Source organism: Chroicocephalus ridibundus, chromosome 2 (assembly GCF_963924245.1).
Source record: "Chroicocephalus ridibundus chromosome 2, bChrRid1.1, whole genome shotgun sequence".
In the NCBI taxonomy this organism is placed as follows: Eukaryota; Metazoa; Chordata; class Aves; order Charadriiformes; family Laridae; genus Chroicocephalus; species Chroicocephalus ridibundus.
Genome location: NC_086285.1, coordinates 85,566,197 through 85,593,229, shown reverse-complemented (window position 1 = coordinate 85,593,229; position 27,033 = coordinate 85,566,197). Strand labels below are relative to the sequence as shown.

The 27,033-nt window shown below is 39.4% G+C and overlaps 1 protein-coding gene across 3 annotated transcripts in view; it reads right to left on the bottom strand.

Moving 5' to 3' along the window:
- The window catches only part of CDH12 (cadherin 12), a 573,557-nt gene that overhangs the window by 30,052 nt on the left and 516,472 nt on the right, over nt 1-27,033 (bottom strand). For all 3 annotated transcript variants that reach the window (XM_063326103.1, XM_063326104.1, XM_063326106.1), the window contains 2 exons: nt 21,457-21,644; nt 12,914-13,167 (listed from right to left, as the gene is read on the bottom strand). In XM_063326103.1, coding sequence (XP_063182173.1) covers nt 12,914-13,167; nt 21,457-21,644 — 442 coding nt within the window. The remainder of the gene's footprint in view (nt 1-12,913; nt 13,168-21,456; nt 21,645-27,033) is intronic.

Genomic DNA, 27,033 nt, shown 5'->3' with positions numbered 1-27,033 from the left:
ATAAAAGGGTTTTTTTTGTTTTTTTTTTTTAAGATTGTAGTTATTAAAAAGTAGAGAAACAGAAAAATCACTGCTACAATGACAAAGAAGAAATTCAGACATCAAGCAGGCCTCAAAGAGATTAGAATGTTAGAGAATGTAATGTATTGAAGCGTGCAAAACACTTTGTGTCCTCCAAAATCCCATCCTGCCACTGGAATTTCCTTCCTGCAATTCCTAAGATGATCTATTCACTAAGTTATCATTGTGTAAAACTCAAAAACTTTGTATCACCATATGTACATATATTCATATTTGAAACGCTAAGTCAGTTCCTTATTGCTTGTCTCAAATGTAAGCGTTGAACTATTCTTCTGATTACTGGAAGTATCTTCCTTTCCAGTTAAGATTGAGGAGTGATTGCCGTGATTTTGATAAAAGTGCAATCAAGAATTTTTAAAGCAAGTCCTCTGTAGACCGTGCACAGCCATGAAGTTCAAACAAGTATAATTAGATGTAACATAACACTTTGTTTTCCTGTGCTAGATGATACAGTCATCTGAGTTTTCTGCTTTTAGGGCTAAATAGGATAGTTACATTTCCAAATTCTTCCTCAGGGCTGCAGCACTTCAATCGGTATTAAGTTACTTTAGTTTCTTTTTTATACCTTCATTTGATTTAAAGATTACCCATGATTCTGAGTCTTGTTGTTTTCTATTAACTTAAAAATGCCATCTCTGAGGTTTTAAAAGAGCAGCAGAGGTAAATACCCTTTTTTCTCTTCCGTGCATTATGATAATACAAAATAAGGTGTATTCTTGCACCTTCTATTCTTGCAGACAATAGTCTTTGCATATCTTTCACGTTATCCTGTGGTAATACAACCTTCATCTCTCTGTAAGTGCCCTTTACACTGTACAACCCAGCAATTGTTGTGCTGTATGGATACAAAGTATTAGATATATAAATGACTAGAGATATGTAATAAACTAAAAATACTTTGTCTTGGATAAAACTGTTAATATAAAAAATAAATTTCGTAATGTAATGAAAAGAAATAGGACCTCTCTTGAGCAAAACTTCTAGTTTTAATACCCTGGGTTTAATACTGTGAGAGTATTAATTTTTATTTATTTTTTATCTCTATTATACTTTATTTATATTATTTATATCTCTATATCTCTATATCTCTATATCTATTTATATTATATATAATAGATATTATATATCTATTATATAAATATTATGTATGTAATAAATATTTTATTTAATATTGTCGTGGTTTAGCCTCAGATGGCAACAAAGAACCACGTGCCGCTCGCACGTGCCTTCCTAATAGAGGAAGGATCGTAAGAAAAGGCAAGACTTTTGGGTTGGGACAAAGGCAGTTTAACAGAACAGCAAAGGGAACAGGCAAACAACAACAACAACAACAACAACACGGACAGGGGAATATACAAACGCGATTACGGAACCGCCGCTCCCCGCCGCTCGCCGACCGGCCGGCCCCGGGACGCCCCAGCCCGCTTTTAAGCAGCAACTTCCTGCCCCCTCCCCCGGCAGCTCAGGGTGGGCGTGGCTCACATGGCATGGAATACCAGGGAAAATTAACCCTATCCCCACCGGAACCAGGACAAATATTTATCTCTAAGTATTAACATTTAATACTTAGAGAAAGTAAAGCCAATCAAACTTATCTACTGTCACATAAAAACATAACCTGATATATTAATAGCAAGAGCTATTAGAAAAATCTAGTGCTAGTAACAGCAAAATAACATATGAAGTTTTGCTGTAAAATCTTCCTGTCATTAACCAAAAAATGTAAAGGATGTGGTAATGTTCCAAAGTGACAGATGCTGTTCTGCTATGTTGCCTTTTTTTTTTGTTTATATGTTTAAATAATTTATTAAGCCATCTCCCTTAATGGGACCAGAAGCTTTCTGTACCTTTGCTGAATAGCTTCAGAACACTGCCGAGGCGTTAGAGGTCAAACCAAAGGAAACCTTGACTGGTTTGCTGTCAGATCTAATCCTCTGGGTAATCCTGTGGATCCCAGCTGGATCTCATGCAGATGCAAAATAATCTCAGGGCTTAATTTTGTTTTATTTTTTTTTTCCAGGAAGGGTACTACACATGAAGAAAAAAAGCCCAGCAAACAAACAAACTGAACCAACCCAACAAAAAAACCCCAAATCCTAGCTGAAATGTGAAAAGGAACCAGCACCACCATTCAGTATTACCTATTGCCATTAAATCTCAACATCTCTCCTAACTGCCCAGTCAGATACAATCACAGGAGGGCTTCTGCAGCTCTTCCAGGTTAAGTGGTTATCTCTTATACTCACCTCACTCCCTGTTTCCAGTCAGTATTAGTCCTGACACAGTTCTCCCAAATGTGATTTCCTTTCAAAATTAAATGGGCCACTTTGTAAAGAAGCAGTTTGGTTTCAGGTGGTTTCTAACCTAACCTGTTTCACAAATGGGGTCAATGGGCAATTGCACTTGCAGAACCGATGCCGATAACCCTCTCATGGGTGATGCTTTGAAATGAGTGTCTCAAGGTTGCATATTCAGATGCAACCAAAAAATGAACAGCCAATGTAGTTAGTCTAACTCGTTCTAAGTGCCTTTACTGCCATATAATAACACAAAAACAAAAAGGCGAGCATAGGTAGAAAGGTCTTAGTGGCATTGCTTTGTTCACCGGTAGCAAAAACTAGAGATGCCTGTCTGGGCGATGCTATGTAAGTGTCAGAATTGTCTTTCAGATTATACCACATCACACTTGCCACCCTTAAATATACCCCCCAATTTACTGATATATTAAAATATTTTTGAGTTTTACCTTGATTTTTCTTTGATTATTCCACTCAAAATGCCATGTACGTTTTTGATTTTGTAGAGATTTTCGAAGGTACTTAGCACTGATGTAAAGCTATTTTAATAGTCAAAGCTGAGTGTTTCTGAACATCCCGCTGAAGCAACATACCTAGTCCCTTAGTGGAAGGATAGCTTTGTATTTGTTAAAGTATTTTGGCATAAAAAGCAGAGAATGTTTTGATTATTTTGATAGAAGCCCAAATAAGTTGTTGCACTCCTCTGTCCCCTTTTCCAAAGGCGTTCATCAGTATAATTTCTCAGACTGATATCCTGTGAGCTGTACTCCAGCCTTCCCAGAATGAATCTTGTCTATACTGCATATCAGGTAGTGATGCTTTAGAGAAAGACAGATGGAATTGCTACACTTTGGGAGAAGGAGCAAACAATTCTTGTCAGAATATATGCCTATCATCTTCGCGCCTTGCATATAACACATGATCTTCCACATGAGAAAATAATACAGTTTGAGTCTTCTGCATACTACACGTCTGGGTTCACAGCCCTTCACACTTCTGCGTTTTTAATCAGGAGGGTGAAGGATTAGTGATTTTAGCAGTCAGGAGCTTACTTGATCTGGAATGAGCAACATCAGTGCAAACAAATCATATTTATTTCTTTGGAGAAAATCGACCATTATGCAGAATTAACTGAGAGGGAAGCAGTGGCTGCAGACAGCCAGACTCGTAACGATGGGTCAGAGCCAAGTGAGGGAAGCTGTTAAACTTTTCATAAGCCTCATAAATCTTACATAAGAATTTTAGTAAAACACTCTAGTCAGTATAGGAAATAAAATGTGCTGCAGTTTACTATCAGCCCTTACAAACTGCCAGTTCTGCCTGTCTACAGATTCCTGTGCTTCCTCACCCTCTGCCTTTAAAGGTTTTGTTCATTTGCTTATCAAACCCTTCAGTCAGCTCTGTTGTCTGCTCTGCATTTCTCATTACCAGATGAGTATCTTATCAAAAGCCGTTGTCATTTCGAAAATGCATTGTTTTTATTCATTTTTAACATCATTTTCCCTGCCTCATTGAGCAGGCAGAACTGCAAGACAGCCAGGCAGAGGGGAAGCTTTGTCCTGTAGTTTAATTAAATCTCAGTTGTTTGGACTGTGCGCAGCAGTAGAGGCCTGTTGGTCTTAACCCCCTCACTCCAGGCTTAGCAGTCGATATTGCCATGGTGGGAAAGTAGCAGAGCACTTTCTCTACCAACACCACAAATTATAGGCCCTGAACACCGTCTCACCCTGCTTTTGAAAGGTGTACGTTTGCCCTCTGCACTGCTTCCCATGGCCTGTTCCTTCCACCTTCATCCTGCCCAGGGCACGAAGGACCTGCCACCCATGTTCACCGAGGCACCCAGGCACCAGAGGGTGCCTCTCACACCTGGCGAAGAGGAGAGCGGAGCTCCTGCTTTGCTGCTTTTAGGTGGCGAAAGGACGTGCTGGGATGGGCATCTGGACGTGTATCAGTATCTCTATCAACGGGCAGAATGAATATAGAAAGACTCTATCAGTCTGAGCGGACCCCCCAACCTTTAAGAAAGCTGAGAGGGGGAAAGCAGATGCGGTAACTCCTCAGTAGAAGTTGAAACTCTATTTTGTACTTGGGTGCACGTGACATAAACACCACGGGATAAGACAGAGATGCTTCCTGGGCCTCTGTTCCCATGCCTGGCCTGAAATTCTTTGTCTTCTGACAAAGTGCTAAGGCAATAAGCAGCATAGCTGCTATAGAGTAGAGCAGGCCTAGTGGCATAAATTCAACGGGAATAATCTTTGATTGCTTTGCTTTTGCATGCTGTAAATACTATCTCTGTTCTATATCTTTTGGATAACAAAATCTGAACAAATCTCTCATATTTTTCCCCAGAAAAAAAAAGCTGAAGTACAATGTTGATGCTGAGACAGTCAAAGAAAGAGCAAATAACAGCAATCATGCTGACTCTAGAGAAGACTGCAGGACACAGTAGAGCTCGCTTAGATCCTCAGCTGGGACTCACTTGGATTGTCAGATGGATCTGCAAGGGGAAAAACTCAGTAAAGTCAAGAACTGGAGGCTGCATTGTTGCTTTGAAGCTGGTTTGGTGAAGCGTCCATAAAGTAAGAGGTTATTCAGGACAGCTCTGACACTGCAGGAGCTGCTGCATTTTCCTTTTTCTCGTCCCCAAACGTCTGCAGGTATAAAGGAATCCAGAATTTGCAGAAATCAATATAAGTATGGTGTCACCTTTTCAAAGGTTTTACAAATTTCATGAGGGCCCCAGGCAAAAGTTGCTGGATAAGCAACTCCTTGCCCCCCCTTGCATGCTGATGGTCTGACCAGGTCCCATCATTTGCCTCTAAAATCAGCTCTCCTCTCCTTCTACCTGGGCTGGAATTTCTGCACTGTGTTTCCTCCACACTATTTTCAGATTTACTGCCTAAATTAAGTTGTTAACATAAATATGTAGACTTATTATTTACATCAATGCTCATAGCAGTCTTTTTAATTATTTTTTTTAGTGTTCACACATACTGAACCTCAGCATTGTATGTGGATTCTCTTTGCTCCTTTTTCATATCCAGCCATCTTAAATGACCCTGTGTTGCAGAATCACAGAAAGGTTGAGATTGGAAGGGACCTCTGGAGGTCATCTGGGCACCACTAAAAGGAGACTGTCTCTGTCCTCTTTGTAGCCTCCCTTCAGGTATTTATATGCATTGTTAAGACCTCCTTGAACCTTCCCTTCCTGAGACTGAACAGTCCCCTTCCTCGTAGAAGAGATACTCCAGTCCTTTCATCACCTTTGTGGCCCTTTGCTGGACTCCCTCCAATATGTCCATGTCTCTCTTGTATTGAGGACCCTAGAACCGGACACAATAAATGTAGAAGTATCTGAGGTCTGTCTGCATCTACAGTCAGGATGTGACTGAAACATAGATGCCCAAAAGTGTATAACTCTCAAAACCCCTGTTGCTTAAACTTCATTAACAAGCCTGCAGGCAAAAAAAAATTTACCAAATATATAAGAAACTCTATATGCAATAATTATTTAAATTAATAAATAATAATAATAATAAACTTGAGCATTCTGGGACAGGAAAATAAAGCCAATGTTTACAAACAGACCTAAAGGAGAAATTCAGATTGAAAGGACTTGGAATCTGATTAGGTTGCAATGGTTAAAATAGTTATTCTTCTGGAAAGGGACATAAGATCTTTAATAAAAAATGTTGGGAAGCTTAATTTTACACTAGGAAGATGGTTTCAGGTTTGACTGTGTGTACCACTGTGCAGAATAACCAACTAGCATGCTTCCCTTTAGCACATAAGCTATTCTTAGATGTCGGTTTAAGTCCTGACCCTTTGTAATTCTCTTAGTGTCAAACCCTGAGAGGTTCACAGCTTGAGGTGAACCGGTTGCAGCCATTAAACCTCTGTTTTAACCTCACAATTGCTTTCTGGGATGCTTGAGAAATCCATTGCTGGAGAAATTTGGAATAAGAGCCCTTGATCAAAAATCAGGAAGACTATTATTTGAGCTAAAGTAAAATTACAGTGTGTGCCTCTGGGATGCGAACTAGCTTTGTAAAATCACATCACCAGGTGGTACAAGTGCTGTGAAGTAAACCAGAACTATTACGGTCTCATTGTTCCTTTCCCCTTACTCTGGCTTCTTAGCTATTCTCAATTAATTTAAAAGCTTTGCCTGCCAAGTTGCTCTTTTCTGCCTTGGAGCTGAATGCACACTTCTTGATTTTCAGCATCCACTTCCCTCACAAACAGGTCATTCACTGAAAGCAGTAGCCCATAAACTTCTAGGATCTACACATACTTTTAGTTCTAAACTCCTGACTGTCGCTTTATAGCTTAATATGATCGCATATGCCAACTGAAGATCACTTGCTGGTTTTCACAAGCTTCAGTAAGTTGATGAATTACTGACTGTAAATAAAGGTTACTGGCCTCTCTCAGTTTAAATTTTGTTTTCAGATGCTTTTGACTTACTGGACTTAGGAAATACTACTTCATGCTGCAAGTGCTTCCAGGAGTTGATCTAGGAAAACTTATACATGTCAAATGAATCCTAGTAATGTTTATTTGGGAAGGTCTGACTTTCCTCTAGTGCAGGATTTCTGACTTGTGCCAGAAAGTACTCCACCTTTGATCCATCTTTTTGCCAGTCCTGTGAAAACCCACACAGATCAAAAAGTCATTCTGCATGTGCTCCAAAATGACCAAGAAGGGTTTTTCAGCTCAGGTCTCTGGCTATTCCCAGTGAACATGCTGCAGCATCACAGAGGGCTAATGGGTGAGAGTGCATTTACCTTCCCCATTAAAGAATGGTGTGTGATCTCTTCAGCCTTAAGGCTATAGATTTAAGAGTAACGTTAAAAAAAATCTGCACTTTTTTTTGTAGTGGCTACTTGTAGTAGCTCTAAGTTGATCACTGGAACTGAGGTACCACAGTCCTTGAATTAATACAACTCAGTGGCTTGTCAACTGAGCTGTGGTAACTGTCTGCCTGTGTGCACCTAATCCATTGCAAACGTGAAATAAAACATATTAATTTAAACTACCATGAAGGGGATTACCGTAATAATTTGTTTTACACATCTTGCTTCACGGTAAAGGTAAAGCAGAGAGATACAGTCTGCTGCTGTGACTGCTGAAGAGCAGGAATTCATTAAGCTGCAAGAAAACAGTTCCTTTTGAAAAACTGTTTATACACAGAAGGGGAAGATTTTTCTGCCTCGTGTTTGAAAAGAAGTCACCTTTCTGTTCAATCCCTTAAAGCCACCCAGTTGCTTAGGAGGAAGTCAGCTCATTCAGACCTTGAGATCAGCAGGGCTGTACATGGGATCATATGGGGAGGAACTTACAGGAAAAGGATGATGGAGTGGAGGATGTGATTGCCTGAGATCATGAAGACAAAGTCTAGGAACCAGAGAAGAAAACAAAGGAAGAGTCAGAAAGTCGGGGAGAAGTAGAAGGAGTAGGAATTTGCTGCCCTATATAATTTCCAGCATTCCTGGGAGGTAGGTAGATGGGGATGTTGTTGTGTATTTGGTAGCTGAGTGCTCACTGAGCCAAATGAGAGTGAAAATTAGGGAAGCTGATGGGGAAAGAGCAGCTGTGTTGGCCAAATATACCCCTTGGGACTCAGAGAAAATGTTGGGATAGAAACCCGGTTTCTAGAGTTCTCGAAAAAAGATCAAAGTAACTGGAACAAAAAGAAAAAAATACATCATGCCACTAAAATCAAAAAAGACGTCTGTCATCAGCAGAAGAAAGGAAGGCAGTAGAGTGGGATGCTAGTGAAGCTAATGGGATGTGGTTCAGGAGGAAAAAGGCAGAAACCAGCTGTGGGAGAAAGAAAGATGGACTGTGAAATAGGAGACTGGTATTAGACCACCCGGGCATAGGGGATATAAGAAAACAGTGGGCTAGTATGAGGACTGCAAAAGATAGCAAGGGATCTGCAGCAGGAACTGAGGGGTACTGGTGCAGGGATTTGAATTGGTAAGCTTGGATAAATTAGAACTTGGAAGAGACATCTTGAAAGTGGTTGAGGTGTGACTGCAGTAAAAGGCAAAGCTAAAAAGGAACCAAAATTCCTGAGTCCCACCATCTTTTATCTGTGCAAAACCAACAGGCAAAGCATCTTGTTCCCCTCCAGAGTGATACCATACACAGAAAAATAGCTATCACTTAATCTGTTACTAAAAGAAGAGGCTTGAGGTGCTGGAACTAGATGTCCAAGTCTTTCTATGTCTGTATAAGACACATGTCACAGGATGCGATTTTTCCTTTTGAAGAAAAAGAAAATTCAAAAAGTGTATGCACAAAAAACCGTCAGAATTATGCGATTGGAAGATCAAGCACTTTTGTGTTACATACATAACTAATTCATCTTGTTTGTGCTTGTACATTAAGATAAAGTGTTTAAGGATTCAGGAAGAAACCTGCTATTTGTATTTTCTAGAACTTTACATGATAAAGTATTGCACTGTGAAAAGAGAACCTATCCATAAAAGTTTCTGGACAACTGTGAACTAGTTCAGAAAATAAATAAGACTTTTCCTTTGGAAGCACATGCAGGGAACACAGTCATGTCCCCACGATACTGAGGGCAGGATTGACCTGTGACTATTACACATGACTTTTTTCTTTCTTTAATATCACGGTTTCATGACTCTGGACTTGGACAGGAAAATGCACAGTCCCCACAGCTTTCCTTCTTCTTTGTGTTTCTTGTGGTTCATAAGGCAAAACTCCAGACTCAAGCAGAGATCTGAAGGGCAGTGTTCTGGCACGGACTATGAAACTCATTGTAATGGGAGTCATATCTGGGGTTCACATCAGGGGCAAAAATCCTTTCATGCTTTATGCCACAAAATAATCTCCGAGGAAATCTGACATCTTCAAAGGTGTCAGTGAAAAGTTGTTGAACTTCACACACGCTGTTAGATAAACCTCATTATTCTAGAAAGTATCGCAGATAGCTCAGTCTTGCCATCCATTTGCACTTGTTATTTAGACAGCTCTGTCTATAACATTCATGCTGTATGGACACGTATAAAAGTGATTTTTAGGAAGTCCTAAAATTCCTTGTGCCAGAAATACAAGGTTCTTTACTAAAAACATTTGCATATTTACAAGCTACATAAATTGTAATACACTTCAACACGGGTGCTTTTTTTTTTCTCCCAGACAGCTTGTAACCATCATGAACTAGAGGAGTCTGAGAAGAACAGGAGATCATTGTTCTTTTCAGAAGTGCTTGGGGATTTTTAATGACGACAAAGTACATGTTCATCTTAACATTTATGCTGAGCATTTCTTGCAGCACTATGGATAAAATGGGAATAGACAAAATAGCTCTTCTGAGACACATAAACTCCAGATTTAACACAGTTTGAAAATCAGGTGCACTGAGGTGATGTACCAAAACAGCTTCCAAGCCAGTCACCCTTGCAGGTGTTGAATACCTGCGGCCCCTTTTCTCTTTGTGCTTAATTTCCTGTTTCTTACTGAATGTGCGCTCTGTGCCATTTCGTTTCAACATCTCTAACAAAACATCATCCCCCCAGACAAACCTTTCAAATTTCCTAACTTGGCCAAAAACTTGATTCCAGTAACAGGAGAAAAGAGAAAAATAATATAAATCTCAACATTTTCAATGGCTTCCAGCAAAATATTTTTCTTTTTCTACCAGCTGAATCCATTCTTAGCTGTTATCTCCCCCTTCCTCATGTGTCTAGCATAGCAGAGCTAGTTTTTGTCTGATGACATGGATTTGCTGTGACTAGTGCTGCCTCCTTTCATGTGAGCTGGTGTAGACTGCTTTGTTGTCCAGAGTTTTGCCTTCTGTTGCATACGATGCAGATTGGTCTTTTATCCCAGTCTCTATTGTTTGCCAGATTGTTGATATTGTTGTTGTAATGGGCATCTTACTGGCCAAACTGCTCTAGGAAAACATTTCAGAGAAAATGAATGAATTTGTAAAGAAACTCTGCCACCCAGCAAATTGTATGGGCTGTTGCCTCAAAGAACATTACTTGCTTTTCCACGTTTGTTTAGAGGCCATATTTACTCAGAAGATGCTCGGACTCCTTCTTAAAAATATGATGAAATTGATGGAGCCATTTTTTACATCTATGAGATGATCTAGATTTTAAACAGCTGAAAGAGCATAATTGCTTAAGATACAGTAAGAAATTGTAATCATATGCAACTCTTTCAAACTAATTTATGCTTTTCTAACTTCTTGTCATGTACTTTGTTTTCAGTTAGAGGATATAAAACGTGGAGTATTGAACATTAATACATCAGTAAATAGCAATTGCATATAACTCCTTTTTCTGCTTGGAATAGTCAGCATTTGGATAGAGACGGGTTCTTTCAGAGCATATGAGCATGGTCAGATCTCCAATAAATTAGTAAGAATCTTATCATTAAATTCAAAGAGATGGATATCAAGCTGAATACAGAGAATCAAATATATCTCCAGGTAAATGAGGGCCAAGGAAGAGATTTCAGGACTGAAACATGAAAATTGGTAGAAATAAGTGATCTTACAAAGCCATAAGAGAGCTGCATGAAGAGGTTTCCAGCTTAATCTTCTCAGCATGTCATCCCGCTTAATGGAACACATCTCTCTCCTTAAAGCAAAGTATGTCCCTCCAAAGTCCACTGAATTAAATGTGTGGCTTACTTCTGGGTAGGAATGGGTGGTCCCTCTGAGAAATTGGTTCATTTTTTTCCCTGGGCATGAACCAGCTGAATTGGTTCATAAAAAGTGACCCTGGGAGCACTTCTGCTGTTTGTTGGTGTAAGGGATCAGCAAGTAGAGCAGTGAGACTAAAATGCAAGGGTATTTTATAATATTCCTGATCTTTGAACTGTAAATGGGCATTTGGATACCCAAGTCATGATTTCAGGGTTTAAAAAGGTAAACACGGACACTTCAAAACGTCTTAGAATTCAATATTACAGTGAGCGCAGTGTATGCAGAAACCATCATGAAACAAAGATTTTTCCCATGTAGTTGCAAAGGTATGATCAGTAACTAAAGCAGTTGAGTCTCCTAGGAGGGTTTGTGAAATAAAAAACTCTCACTGAGGAATGGTTATACATTCAAATGATTCTGTTGTCATATGAAAAGCTGTTAAACAATATGATTAAAGGCTTTCTATCTGTTCAGAAGAGAGTGTGGTTTTCAACAGAATATTGACTTCAGTGGTGTTATTCTCATAGGCTACCACCAGGGAAAAAGGTTCTCACTTCAGTCTTTGTTAGTGAAGGTTTTGATCCTTTCTCAGGTAAGGAATGTGTCACAGAGTCACAAACAAATACAGTTCTGTGTTAGAAAAGAATGAAGAATGTATTTAAATTAAAAAAAAAAAGCAGCGAAACAACCAACATTAATAATAGTTTTAAGCAATAATTAACAGTGAATTGACGAAGCAGGAGTTAAACAGTTGCTGTTGCGTGTTAAATTTTTGCATATGACTACAACATATCATCTAGCATGTTTATTGTACATTTTAAGTACTGAGTACTTAAGTAAGTACCAAGTCAAAATACACAGTTCATAAAGATGGATTAAAAAATCCAAATTACATTTGTAGTCAAATATGCATGAATGCATATGCACTTGCTAGATACTAGTGGCATTTTCCTATTCCATCACAGTCCTATTTGATAAACATTAATATTTAAAGATTGGTGACTTCCATTATGTCTGCAATACTGCTCATGAAAGTCTGGGAATAAAAATATTTCCTGATGTCAGGTAGCTTCAGCATGAATTGGTACTGGCAGTGTGTGCAATGTCTGCCAACATCTTAGACCATGTCTGCCCAGGAGCTTCCTTATTGGTACATGAGTCTGGTTCACTTCATAGTTTCTAATGTGGCTGGGAATACATCAGCAAAATCAATATATTACATTTGTATAACAGCTTCCCTCTCCCTCTTATTTCAGGAAAATAAGCTATACCAGTAAATGAGAGGTTTTGCTCACAGGTTTGCTCGCTTGTGACGAAGTCTGCTGAACACAGCCACCTGTGCCGCTCAGCAATCACATCCCCACAGCCTTGGCCAAGACAGATGTAGCAATTATTTATCAAAGCATTTGTTCCTTGCCAGGTGTAGAGAGTGAGTGGTTCCTGTGAAAGGGGCAGTGCTCGCTGTCACCCGTTGAGGTATAACACAGACGTAGCATGTACCTCCTTTTTTACTCCTGTACTTGAGCTGCTTTTGTGGAAGCCCCAGACACCAGGCAAAACAATGTTTTTACTTCCTTAGCCTGAGCACACCATCTCTGAAGTCACGTCAGCGCATGGTAACTTACAGGATCTGTATGATAAGAAGCTGTCAACACTTAATGTATTTTTCCAGATAACCCACCCAAACTAGCATATCTTTTCAGTATTTTTCAGAGCAGCAGTTACAGTGACAGACTTGGAACAGTCTATATCTTCTTACTAAGCTCTTTGCCACCGAGTCTCACTGTCAGCAGCATTTTGGGTTGTCTGAGAGTCACTGAAGGAGGAAAAGCTTTCTTACCTAACCGAGCTGCTGCCAGCATCGAGATCTTGTGCCGTCACTGCACCTATAATGGTCCCCACAGGTGTATCCTCATAAACCTCCATTGTGTACATAGGCTTGCTGAAAACTGGAGGTTCATCCGTGTCCAACACATTTATCTTCACAGTGGCAGTATCTTTGAATGGACCCACCGAGTGAAATCGATGGTCAAGATGGAGATTGGAGGCCTCGACTTTAAAGGTGTATGCCTTTTTTGTTTCAAAGTCTAATGGCTGCGGAAAGAACAAAAGCAAAACATCAGATTTGACTAAAGATTAAACATTGCAAAATCACTTTGGTAGGATAAATCTGACGTAAGACACCTTCAGTGTAAACTTCAGCTCCTTCAGAGCTAATCAACTAATCTTGTTTTTGCAGTTCATCTCATGCTAAGGTGGTTTCTGAAATAGGCCAGATGAATCATACCCAGGAAATGACTGTTTCTCCACATCAAAAAAATCAGGATGACTGGCATGGATGTAAACAGTTACACTGTAGATGTCTGAGGTTAAATGAGTGAGATTCATCTCTTGCAAATGAGCTGTGTGCAGGTTAGCCAGAGATTTGTATTCACAACTCCAGTGCCCAGGCAATCAGCTGTCTCTTACTGATCCAGTTCCTTAAACGGAAGATTTCCATTTCTTTTAGCAGGGAAAGCTTCCAGAGGACCAGGACAATGATGGAAATGAGCCCAAATCAAAACTCTGATATATACCAATGGGTCAAACCAAACTTCAGGTGCGGCTTGGAATGTGAATTCAAACTTCATCTGAACCAAGTTTTTCCTGTAAAATGTGTATCTTAGCAGTGAACTGCTATTCACATCGTATATTTGAACTGCACGTACGTTGAAAAATGCAGACTTATGATCCTAGGTGTAATCTGTAAGGTCTTGAAGGCAGCATAGTAGCCTTTGTGCACCTAGCTGGTTTCTGGATGGAAATGCACCCTTCAATCACATTGTTTTGGTGTTGGTTTCTGTCAATGTACGTCAATTTAGTGCCTTTGCTTTTAGAAAAGTAGTAATCTCAAAAGCCCTAATGCAGTCTTATTTAGTTGAAAAGACACAGAAGCTTTATTTTCAGTTAAAAGGTTTAGCTGCATTGGCTTTCATGTTGTTTTTAATGTTACTGACAAAGTCTTTTCCTGCTGTCTGGGTAACACTGGCACCTAGTGGTTTCTGCCTATAATTGTCAATTTGGAAATTTTTTAACGGGAAAGGTTATGCTATATGGAAAAGAGAGCAGGATCACAAGTGTATAAGCAAGAATATTTCAATGTCTGTCATTTTTTTCCTCCCAGCCATCATTACCGCAGTGTTTCCAGTCATTTGTCACAGCTAGGACAGATTTAAATTCTGCCATTTTCTGTCCTTATCACAACAGGACATAATTGGCCAGATGACTGGCTGGTGTAAATTGAAGTAGTTTCATTAAAATCAATCGAGTTACCTTGACTTACATTAGCTGAACAGCTAGCATAATGATTTTAAATCCTTATGAAAGATTTTATAATTTTAATAGACTACATGGTCGGCCTTTTCTGAGCTAGGGATTTAAAATTAGCCATCCGAGTCTATGAACCATAGAAATAATCAGGCTTGAAAGCCAAGGTACTACTAACCAACCCACTACCACATGCAACCACCCTCCTACATACAAAATTCCCAGTAAAACCCAGTACAAGTTGCGCCTTCATGACTGGACTGACAGAAAGAAGAAGAAACTAAGACTAAGAAGAAACAGACAAAATTAAGTGTGGAAGATCTTGTGCCCTGGTGCTGAAACCCTAAGTTTGTGTAACCCTACACAAACTCTTCTCCATACTATTATATAAATTGTTAACGTGTTTTCAAAAAATATATTAAAGGGAGAAAACCTGGAGTTTAAAGAACCGTTCTGGAGTGGAAAAAGTCTAAGTATTAGGGGTTAAGCTAGAGATAAATGATTATGGCAGAGAAAGCAAGAAATCTAAGCTCTCAATTAAATAGTAATTCTAACTGATGCCTTGGATATGTCTTTCATATCCCCAGAATTGCATTAAAACTGTTCAGTCTGGCTCCTGTTATGCATGATTATATTTGCAGATAGATGTACTAATGGAAAGACCATGATGATCCATGCGGTCCTTGCAGGCTGTCTTTTGGTAAGGGTACAAACATAGCTGAATATTTCAATCTTACAGAGAAAAGCTGTAAGACTACAGAAACATTTTTCAATTAATCACATTTTAATGGGATTAATTCATAGAGGTGTTTTTATTTTTTTAAAATAAACAATAGAAATATTTATTCCTTCTATAAAAATAATTACATTCAAATCTAAGCTTGAATAAGATTTTTATTTTACAAAAGTTATGAGCTTTCCACAGTAAACATAACTTTTGCTAATGTTAAGGCAATGTCTTATTAACTGTGCACTACTCAACAATTAGACGAGTATTTCTAATTGATATTCTAAGTACCAGTGACAGAATAGATGTATTTGGCCCCCCTACCGGTTCTTATCTGCCTTTTCCTGTGTCGCGGTGACAAGCTGCTCTATATAGTTGCATAGTAAAGCACTATCAGCATATACACAGCTGTGTGCAGCAGAGGCTTTCTACAAATCCCAAAATCAAATAACACATACTGACAAATCACTTTATCTTGCAAGGCTGGAATTGCCATGAATGGGCTTATTTAGTATGACTAGGAAGGCACATAAACAGCTCTGTGTTAGAAATAAATACATTTTGAAATATTACTGTTTCCCATATTCAAGGCAGAAGTTAAGAAATGCTACTATATAGATGTATCTGTGTCCTAATTTATATATTAGATAGGCAGATGGATAGGTGGGGGAAGAGAGAGAGAATTAAAGAACTGAAAGAAATAAGAATGGGCTGAAAGATATAATGAATTCTCACGAGAAGAATGGCAAGGTGGGAGAAGAACTATCCTGTCAGTTTACTGTGCTTCACAAAGAGGTGGGACCAGAAACTCCAGAAATTTCTGCTTTTTATCCACACATAAGAGATACAACAGCATTGTGTGTGATACAAGCTTTCATGATCCACACCTACAATGATGGAAAAGCCGCATTTTGGGATGAGACTCTAAGCCCCAAGACATATGGACAGTTACAAACAGTAGTACGGGGTTGAGAGGAAGCACGTATTAACGGAGACTTGTCTTCATACTGGCACTGTGCAACTGTAAAACAACTCTGTGTCATGTGTGCCCATCTCAAAACCTGGCAACATTTTCCCCTTGAAGATGGGCTGAGCAACCGTATGGATTGTGAAATACTGCCATCAGACTACTTGCTGTGCATCGGTGTGTTTCAGTAACTGCACTTATGCACTGGATTTTAAACAGCATAAGGAAATAATTGGTATTATACAGCAGGTTGATTTATTAAAGGAAGCTCCAGTTAACCAAGAAGTCTCATTAATTACAGAGATGAGAACGCACAGTCAAAAAGGAGATCTGTAGGCCAAATCTACAGCAAGTGCTGTAGATTTGACAAAATCTGACATGAGCATTTCAGGATTCGATGGGAAGTGGGCAAAATATACATATGTTCTGTATCTGGAGAAGGAAAGAAGCTGACCAATGTCAGGGGTTCAGCTGTTTGCTGCTCTCAAGCATCTTACCTGTTTCTGGAGCTGCCTTTCACCGTTTCAGGGAAAAAAAACAAACCAACAGCTGTATCTGCAAACTGCAGAGTCTGAAGGTCTTCCCTTCCTCACTCTTCCCATCATCCTTCTCTGTGGCTGCCATGGTCTTTGCGATTGCATCTGCACCTGGGTCACCACTTTCTTCCTGTACTGAAGGACTTCGTATCGCCTGCTTGTCTTCCTCAAAATGTAAAACCACAATTCCCGCTCACACAAACTCATGAGTTATGATTATAGGCAGACAGTGCCTATGCACACAGCTGCAGAACACTTCTATCCCTGGAAGTGTTCAAGGCCAGGCTGGATGGGGCTTTGAGCAACCTGGTCCAGTGGAAGGTGTCCCAGCCCAGGGCAGGGGGGTTGGAACTAGGTGATCTTGAAGGTCCCTTCCAACTTAAACCATTCTATGATTCTACGATTCTATGATTCTATGATTCCCCGCCTCTGGAGAATGAAGGGGTGGAGTGGGATGAGCAGTGTACAGTCTTTCTAGTAAAGCAAGTAGTAGAAGTAATGCAATTCTGGCTGAGGGACATCAGGAGTCTGCCTTATGCTCACTATTATGGCGTACGGATGCTATCAGACTGAACTTGCATTATAGCAATGTCCCAACACTACATACACGGGCTATCCCATGAGCAAGACAACTCAGCTTAGTCAGCAGTCAAAATTCTGCTTGCTGACTCCAATTAAAGGCTTTTAAAAAGTGGCCCCTGAGGTTACAAGGACGCATACACTCCAAATACCCCCCTGCAGCTACTGGGTCTGTTCACTGTCCTCCCAGTTTCGGTTATTTTATCATCACTGAAGTTACTGTTTCTCATCACGCGGTGCCATGTCCTCTCTGATATGCTGTGATTTCATGGATAGAGCTGTGTCACCCGATCAGTGAGCAGTGGTACACAGCTTACAAAAAGTAAGATGCAGATGTTCCCTGAGCTTCCACAGACCCACAGGGAGAAGCTCAGCCAGTATAGTGCAGCAGTGTAGGATCATACCAGATGACACCTGGAAACAGTTTTTTCCTGAGTTTTAATGACACTGCAGAAATTAATAAAATAATGTCTAAACCAGACTCAGTGCTTGAACCCTGCTTAATTTCTGGATTAGCTCATGCTGAGCCAATTAAGAGGCTTCTGCACACAATGGGCTTATCCTATAAACTCATCCTTAGTTTAATAAATTTAGTGCCAGCTGTTCAGTGAAGCTTGGATCCTTCTGTTTTCCTTCTCTATCGGGTGTGGTCATTAAAGATGTCTTATCAGTTTCAATAAAATCCGGAGCTTGCCTGGGACTGATGAATTTTCCCTCCATACCTGGGAGCACTACTCCGTGCCCCACCTGAGGCCACTACACTCCACTATGAAGGAGGCAGTCCCTTCTGTCACCCTGCTCCTTGTAGCTTACACTCACTGTAGTTTGCTGAAGCATTCAGGTAGGATGACAGACACTATGTAAATATAAAACCCAATAAACACTGTACAAAATAGCACAGGATAAGGAAAGAAATTGGTCAGTCTATTCCTAATATATTAATATATCTTACTCTTACAGAGAACTCCATGCAGCACTATTCTAAAGCCAGACATTTTTCCCTCTTTTTACTGATACTGTTATTTTTTTGAGAGAGGGGAAGCAATTACAGTACTAACCACACAGCGGTGCTAACTGGCATTTAGATGATTTCTTTAGCAGAATATAAGAAAAGCTATTCCATTTTTAATATATGTAAATTGCACAAGAGTAGTAGTAATCAAGCCTATCACAATCATAGCATGAAAATAAATTAGCAACCAAACCAGATGATTTAAGATCTGCACCTTGTCCAGCTATAGGTGTTTGTGCCCATTTAGTGTCCGTGAAGCAGAAAATGGCCTTTTGCCTCCACCAATGCATTTAGTGTGCTGAAAAGAACAGTTTGGTTTGTGTAATTTTTTATCATCAAATGTATCTTCCACCAAAAATAAAAGGAGTCCAGGAAGGCTTCACTTTTATCAATTTTGATGTAGAAATGTCTCAACTTTTTTTTTTTTGTGACTGACAGTTTCTGCCTGCAAGAAAATTTTCAGAAAAAATAAAAGCAAACTGTAAAAATGGTTTTGAAATGGCTCAGCACTGAATCACTGCAGCACTTACAGCATCAGAATATGCTACGATACAGAAGAAAGAGCAAACCTGTTTTTAAAGCACATGGCACTTTTTATTAGTGGCTTTGACTGCTTATTGTGGAGAATTCATCATTGAAAGTGCTGGTCCTACTCATTCACCAGCTTTGATTTAAAGAAGGACTTAAATGCATACCTAACTTAAATATTTACATAATCCCACAAGGTCAAATCAGTGTTTTGAACACTATGCAATGTGAAATTGCTTCTGTGTAGGCAAATGAATAGTGCTGTTGCAGGCTTGTACAGTACGGGTAGCGTGCATTTTAATTGTGATGTCCAGCACTTCTGACAATCTGAAAACCACAACCCGTGGAAACACATTTATATTATTACAAGCGCAGAGGATATGAAAAGACAACTCAGTTAACAGTATATTTAAGAATCCGGATTGCTCTTGTTTAACCTGGGATCCAGCAAGGAACTTAAGTGGATGGATTCTGGATGATTCCAAAATGTCTTAAAACACGTGGACCATTTAAAGCTTAGTGAATGGGACCTTTGCCCTGAGAAAAGTTTCGTGAAGGGCGATGTGTAGGGTCTGTATAAAGGCATTCTGCGCTGGAGGACCTGCGTATTGGATTTATCTTCTTTCCACACTCTTTCATAGAACAAAGCTGGCATACCCTGACCTTCACAGCCTGTCATTGTCCCCGGGCTCACTGTGATGAAGAAGATTAAGAAGGGATTAGGATTATTTTTTTTAACCCTCCTGTTCAGTCACAAAGATCTATCATTTACGTTAGGCAACATCAACCGTTGTTCTGCTGTTGTAAAAGTGCCCTAAACTTTCAGATATGCCTTGTCTTGTTACTGAAAAGACTAAATAAACACAGCAAAATACAATGACCAACTCTAAAGTATCTGGATATAGAATTAGTTGTGTCTTTTTTTTTTTTTTTCTAAATTAGTGTTTTGATTAAATATGATATAATTCCCTATATAGCAATCTCAGAAGTGGCCAGACATTTTGCCTATGCTGGTCCTAAGATAACTGTATCAGGCAAATTCATATGCGGGTGCTCTACATCAGTAACAAATATTATGTGCATGCTGTTTAAATCTGCACTGCCAATTTGAATATTTTGTCTCTACGGTCTAATATATATACTTAACCGTAAGTATGGAAAAACTCCATTGCCATGTATAAAATCAAGCAGCACAGCTGAGGCTTAGGACTAATCCAGGGAGAACTGAATCCTGTCAAAAACCTACTCTTAATGCTCAAACATTCATTTTTCAATGGTTCCCACTCATTGCTGTTTCCGGCTGGCAGTGCCTACGGAGGGACATGCAGCTGCTCAGCCTGACAGTTCCAGATGGAGCTATTTTTGAGTCATCTGCATAGAGGGAAAAAGGTGATCAGAACAATTTTTAAAAACAAAACAAAGTTTACAAAGTCACGGAAGGAGGAAGCAGTACATTCAAACTTTTAGTCAGAAAAGGAGGAGGTGTGTGAAGGGTGCAAAGACATTGTGCTTCATTGACAAATTACTTCCTGTGGGTTTCGTAGCTTCCATTTTATGTCACTAAAACTAGCAGAAAAGTAAGTGGCTTGACATCATCTGGTCTTTTAATGTACCTGTGGATAATTTACTATTTCCCAGGTCAAGAGGCTGAAGCCAGGAATTTAATTGTTAGAATGAGTATAATGCCATAGAACCATGGTCAGACCCAGGGGAAATTTAAGTAGCTAAATTCTAAATTTTATTGGAGCTAAAGATTCTCTTTTTCTAAAGCTTGTCTTAATACATGTCCAGAACTCTTTCCTTCCCAAATCCTTCTGAAGCATTCAGCTCATAGATGTGTTTATTTTACAAAAATTACACTTACAAGAATGAGCTGTCTATAAAACATAACCTGGCCTTTTGAAACAATCTGGTAGTTCAGATTTCTTCCCTACGAAACCAGCTGATCGTTGGCGTACATGTACATGCCTGGGCTCAGCAAACAGCCATTCATTAAAATGTGACTGTCCCTGTTTTGGATCTCTCCTACTGAGGGCTTTAATCACTAAATTCCAAATAACTCTTATCCTTTCCATCTTCGAATTTCATAAATTCAGTAATCTTGAACTTGCTTTAGTACACTAAAGCAACATCAACAGCGGAGACGCAGTGTGCTCCCTTGCAGGAATATCTGATAACCAGCTATTTGGGACACTACTAGGAGACTGGAAGTAGGACATGTCGATTTGCAACCATTTGGGACTCCTCTAATCTGAGTAAAAACTCTGTTCACCACAGTACTGTACAGCAGCTTCATTATTAAAATGAAACCCACAAAACTAAAATTTTCAAAATTAAATGCTTGAAAAAAAATGAAATATATAATCTCAAACATAAAATATAGCTCTTTCATTCCATGCTCTGAACTGTAGCATTTTTCGTATGGTTTTAGGTAGAAAACTTCCACAAAAGAGAAATCACACTTTCTAGACAGAGATAACGATTACTTCTCTGCCATTAAAACTGACATTATTTACGAAAAGTCATACCTGATTGTATATGAAATGAAACACTAAACTCCAGTTTCTTTTTAGACTCAGATTGCAACCACAGATTCTAAGAAAGATTAAAACTACTGTGTGCTACTTACGAGGTATCATTGCACAACATTTAATTCTCTTATCTAGTTATTATTTAATTCTCTTATCACTTGAGCCATAGGTACATACTCCCTATTGGTGCCACATACCTTTTTCAGTTTGATGACTCCTTCCTGGGTGTTCTCATCTGTTGTGATGTCAAACAAGTTACCTCCATCTCCTGGAACTATGTTGTACTCAATTTCTGCATTTTTCCCAAAATCAGGGTCCACAGCTCGGATCCGTCCAATAGCAGATCCAACGTGAGAGGACTCAGGTACTTTTAAATGGAAGATACCTGTGACAAAGTGGAAGACAGTCATTATTGGGATTTCTTGATAATTAACATAGTGTATCTGATTAAAACCATGGAGTCTGTGCAAAATAAACAGACTTAAATCATCCAATTAAAATGATGAGATCAAAACAACAAAGGATTAGAAAAAGATATGCATGTTTTACCCACTGAACATGCTAATTTCCCCTAGTTTCTAGATTTGGTCCAGTGCAACTGTAAGGGCCTTATCAACTCTGTCTCTTGAGATATCTATCTATATTTCTGTCTTTAATTAAATTATACTTGTAGACAGTACCTGTTTATAAGCATTTTCCTACCTCTATGTTTAACAGTTTTTGGTATCTGAATTTTTATTTTGATTGAGAACATATACACATGCATTTCACAGTAGCTGAAATGAAAAATTCATTGGAAAAAGGATTTTCACTCATTTCTGTAATATTCAGTATTATAATTACATGTACCACTCCTTGGGGGGAGAGCGGGGGGGGAGATATAAAGAGTATTGTTTTTCCATTAGCCACCAGAGGGTGCTCTTTCTAAAATTTCAGTGCTAAGCTTTTTAGCTTTGCACATTTTTATTTTCAGTTTATTTACTATTAATGGTCATAAATACAAGTTAAAAAAAAAAACAACACGAAAATTACACACTTAAAATAAGCATTGTCCTACTGATACGTGAGGACAAAAGGGTTTCATTCAGGGAAACGGCTATGTTGAAAAAATGCCAGATATAATATTTAAATAGCTAAAAGGTCCCAAAGTACTTTGAGTTACCCTTGACTTTAACGACATCAGTAGCAGAAGGCCTTAGTATATACCACCGTGCCCTGGCTTATTACGCTGCTGCTGAAGCACCTGCCTTCCCTCTACAGCTGCACCTCTTGCTGGACTTGTTGTTTTGCACAGCTGGCAGCGAACACCACCATGGCGGGTGTTTCCTCTGGGCAGGTGGCGCTCACCTCTCCTCATGCAGCAACCTTCGCTGTCAAACCCACCGGCAGCTTTTGGAGCTGATTTCAGCGGGTCCGGGATGTTCAATTCGCTTCATCCTGGCTCTGAACAAAGCTGGTATTTGCTTGCCCCATCAGCTGCACATCTCGTTTTCCTGGGTCATCCTCCAACAGCTCTCACAGAGCAGTTGCTTCAGCACAGGAAAACATTGCCAATGGCCTTCTCTGTTCCTCTACGTGTGAATACGTAGGAGGAAATTTACACCTCTTTTTCAACAGCATAGCAGGACACGCATCTGTGGCTAGTGGGAGGCATATTATGGGGATGTCTCAGAGATTTCCTCCTGCTAGTGGTTCGGTCACACTTCACAAAATAAGTCTCTGAGAAGTTGTATACCATGCAACAGCAGGATAGATGACTTTCACATCCAGCCGCTGAATTGCACAGCAGACGCTGCTCCCTGTCGTTATCTCCTTACAACGCATGCTGTCTCAGCTTTTTCAACTTTACACTTCCAGGTGAGGAAAAAAAATTACATTAGCACTGCTGGATTAGGAATAAACCTACTCTTTTTTCAGCTAGTAGTTTGGGTTATGGTACCTATATAATTGTGTATTTGATTGCCTCTGAAAAAATGACTATTGCCTGATTCCTCCCTCTGTCCATCAGTATGCAAAGTATATCTGAAGACAAAACTTGCTTTATTTGTTTGGCAAAATCCTTTTAAGTAAAAAGTCTGCTTGTGTCAGCATCCACATTTGGACATTACCATGTGTGGCTTTGTAGTACCCATTGACTGAGCTACTGAGAATGGTGCAATTATCATTTCACTTTTTTTTTTCCAAGGGAACTTCCTAAAGGAATCTTTCCTTCCTCTTTTTCCAAGGGAATGTACTAAAGGAAGCTTTACTTCTTTTTCTTGTTTTAACATCTGGCAAGGAGCACTATGACGCAAAATATCATCAAGGCAGAGGAGCCTCATCTATTTCTTAGTTGTACTTCAATGACTCTGAGTAAAGAATAAAATTTTATCATGGTATCCTCCTATCATCTAATGTCACTTACAAATATGTGTGTATTACTGGGTCTCTGCTACGCAAGTTATTCAGAAGAGGTGGAAGAAAAGGGATCCAAAAGGCCTCTGCCCACACTTGAATCGTATATTCCATTTCCACAACATAGCTCTACCCCTGATGCCCAGGTCTTTTACAGACACCTACATGGTACGACAGAGATCATTGCTGCAGTGTTTGCCCTTTACATCCACAATTTTGGTGCACATAAAATGTAAGAGCATATGATAATGGATTTTTCCTTCTTTGCCTAGTCGATCTATTCTTAGTGAACTGAAGAGCACTCAGATTCATTAAAGCAAACATTTCTCTATAAAATACTGCACCTGGCTGTAAAGCTTATGGGACTTAGATGAAGTCAAAGAAACACTACATTACTCATTTCAGATTGTTTAGGCTTTTATCGGTTATTTTCAATGACTTGGCATTTCATCACTTCCAGAAATTCAACAGCAATAAAGATTGGGTCATTCAGATTAATTTGAAACTCTGAAGTAATCTTCAACTCTGCCAGAGTCAGATCTCTGAAGATGTAGTATGTAATTACACTGTCATCGTCCTCCTGTAATAGTATCTTCACAGCATATGGAAGCTGTTAATGGTGCTACTGTGACAACATACTTCCCGAATAAAATAAATGAAAACAAATAATATATATTGTTGCCTGCTCACGGAAAAACTTCAAGAGAATATAATGTACAGCATGAAAACCTTCTCTCCCCACCCCTCCCCCTCAAATAGTCTTTGTATAGAGGACACCTGAAGTGATCAATACATGTTGCACATGAAATGTAACAGAAAGACAGTTTTGTAGATTTTTATTTTTCTGTTTCTAGAAGACATTACTTCTTGCTGTGGACTTGCTGTGACAGCTTAGCATTATTCAGTTTTTATATCCATTTTGCCTGTGTACACTACTACCTCCATTTGCTACAGAGCTATATTGAAACAGGCCTGAATAATAGCCTTTTACTCCCAAAGGTCCCAAAAACCTTGTTCTCTGCAGCTTCTAGGAATGATGGAACAACCAGCTCAGACAAACTCATGCAGCAGCTGGCTATGCTGCTCAAACAGTTCTGTCAAATTTTGTAGATTGTCTCATGTGACTTCTCTGCCTACAAAAATCTTTCCTTCTCCTTGCATAAATCTCTTTTAAATGTATTTTGTAAGTTTGCTGCTGGTTTTTGTAAAGGATGAGTGATATGGCATGTACCAAAGGAGCAAGCCCTTATTTCTCTCAGACTGCACTGTGAAACTGGACTCTGCAACTAGTTACCCTTCTGCTGGTTTCAGTCATGTATATTGCATGCATGTCAGAATATTTTCACATATAGGAAAGCTAGTAGCAATGCATATTGCCTTGTCAAGACTGTTTGCTCTGTTGTAGACGGAATTTTAAGAAGAAAAGATTGTTATTTTTAAGGCCAAAAGTCACGTGCCAATTAACGTGCTTAACTTATGCAACACTTTGCACTTAAATTATTATACTAAAAATTCAACCCTGAGTCCAAAACTAGAGAAAGTTTGGTGATTATGTAGCTTAACCCAACTGTTCAGACATTCCCTTTTAAAGCTGGTGTAGCGTCTACGTGACTCAAGGTGTGAAACTTCCTCAGAGTTTCAGGTTGAGCAGCATCAATGAGGATGATAAAAATAAATGAGTGATGATGCTGGTTTTTTTCAGCTTTTACGCTGAAATGACTGATAGAGCTTATTACTCAGACCCAGAGGCATTCAGGAAACCAAGGTGGAGGTGAGCTAACAACTAATACACGCTGCCTCTGAGTTTCTAAATCAAAGATGGTTCCAAAGCGCATAGCGTGAAGAAATCAGAGCTGAGTAAGTGACAGGTAATCAGTCATATTGACTGAAATTCAGCACACATTTACAGTTCTTTTGACATGATTAGATTAGTTTTAGTTTTTAAGGCTCAAAAGCTGTTCTGGGGTTTGATTTTTACTTACAAAGGGGTTTTTTTTTGTTTTGTTTCTCCACACCTGCCGTTTATGGGTACACCATCATTTACCAAAAAGGTTTTCAATTCTGATGAGAATAAGAAATGAAAACCATCATTATAACTCACCAGCAAAACAGCCATTAAGAAATAACCCAGGTTAGCATCTAAGGGCTTAAGCTAAATGCATAATGGCCTTCACCCAAGCAGCTGTAAATGCTATTCGAGCTTTTTTTCAATCTGTCACCATACACACACTGTGTATGCAAGACTATCCTCTCCTGCTTTTTCTTTGTCTGTATCTTTTTCAATTATCTTTGGCAGCTGCCAAAGTATTACATTGCAGTCAATCATGATAGCATGAATCTTATAGGTAACAACACCAAAGTAAAATAATGTCTTTGTCTTTAATCTAAATCTTTAATGTTTTCTCAGGAAAAAAACCCAAACCAACAGATTATGTATATTATTATATTCTTGTTAGATTAAATTACCAAGGCATTTCAGTTTTTATCCTGGCCAGGTTATAAGGGCACTGATTTCTGTCTTTTTTGGAAGAACCCAAAGACAAGAGTTCATTTTTACCTGCTGGTGTTTTAACAGTAGTTTAATAGGCAAAAGAAAGGATAGTACAAATACAAGCAGATAATAAACCTGTTACATCAGCTACAGCTAATCAGTTTAACAATTAGAAGCATCTGATGTACATCCTCCTAAAACTGGGAAGATGTGATTTAGCACAGCAGCAAGATATATTTGCGTCTCTCCTAGCTGTGGCTCTGTCCCCTGCAGGGGGCTGTGGCCTTGCACGGGGAAGAGAAATAACGGGCTTTGTCACCATGTGCTCTGATGCAGGTCATGCATCACCTGGCATAGGCTGGTAAAACTTCAGTTATGGCAAGACTTCTTCTATCTTCAAACCCACTGCTCTGAGTTAGGGTTTATAGAATCATAGAGTCATTATGGTTGGAAGAGACCTTTAAGATCGTTGAGTTCAATCATTAACGTAGCACTGCCAAGTTACTACTAAACCACAGAATCACAGGATCATAGGGTTGGAAGGGACCTCTGGAGATCATCTAGTCCAACCCCTGCCAGAGCAGGGTCACCTACAGCAGGTTGCACAGGAATGCATCCAGGCGGGTTTGGAATGTCTCCAGAGTTGGAGACTCCACCACCTCTCTGGGCAGCCTGTTCCAGTACTCTGCCACCCTCAAAGGAAAGAAGTTCCTCCTCATGTTTAGGTGGAACTTCCTATGCTCAAGCTTGTGCCCATTACCTCTTGTCCTGTCCCCGGGCACCACTGAAAAGAGCCTGGCCCCATCCTCCCGACACCCACCCTTTAAGTATTTATAAGTGTTGATAAGGTCCCCCCTCAGCCATCTTTTTTCCAGACTGAAGAGACCCA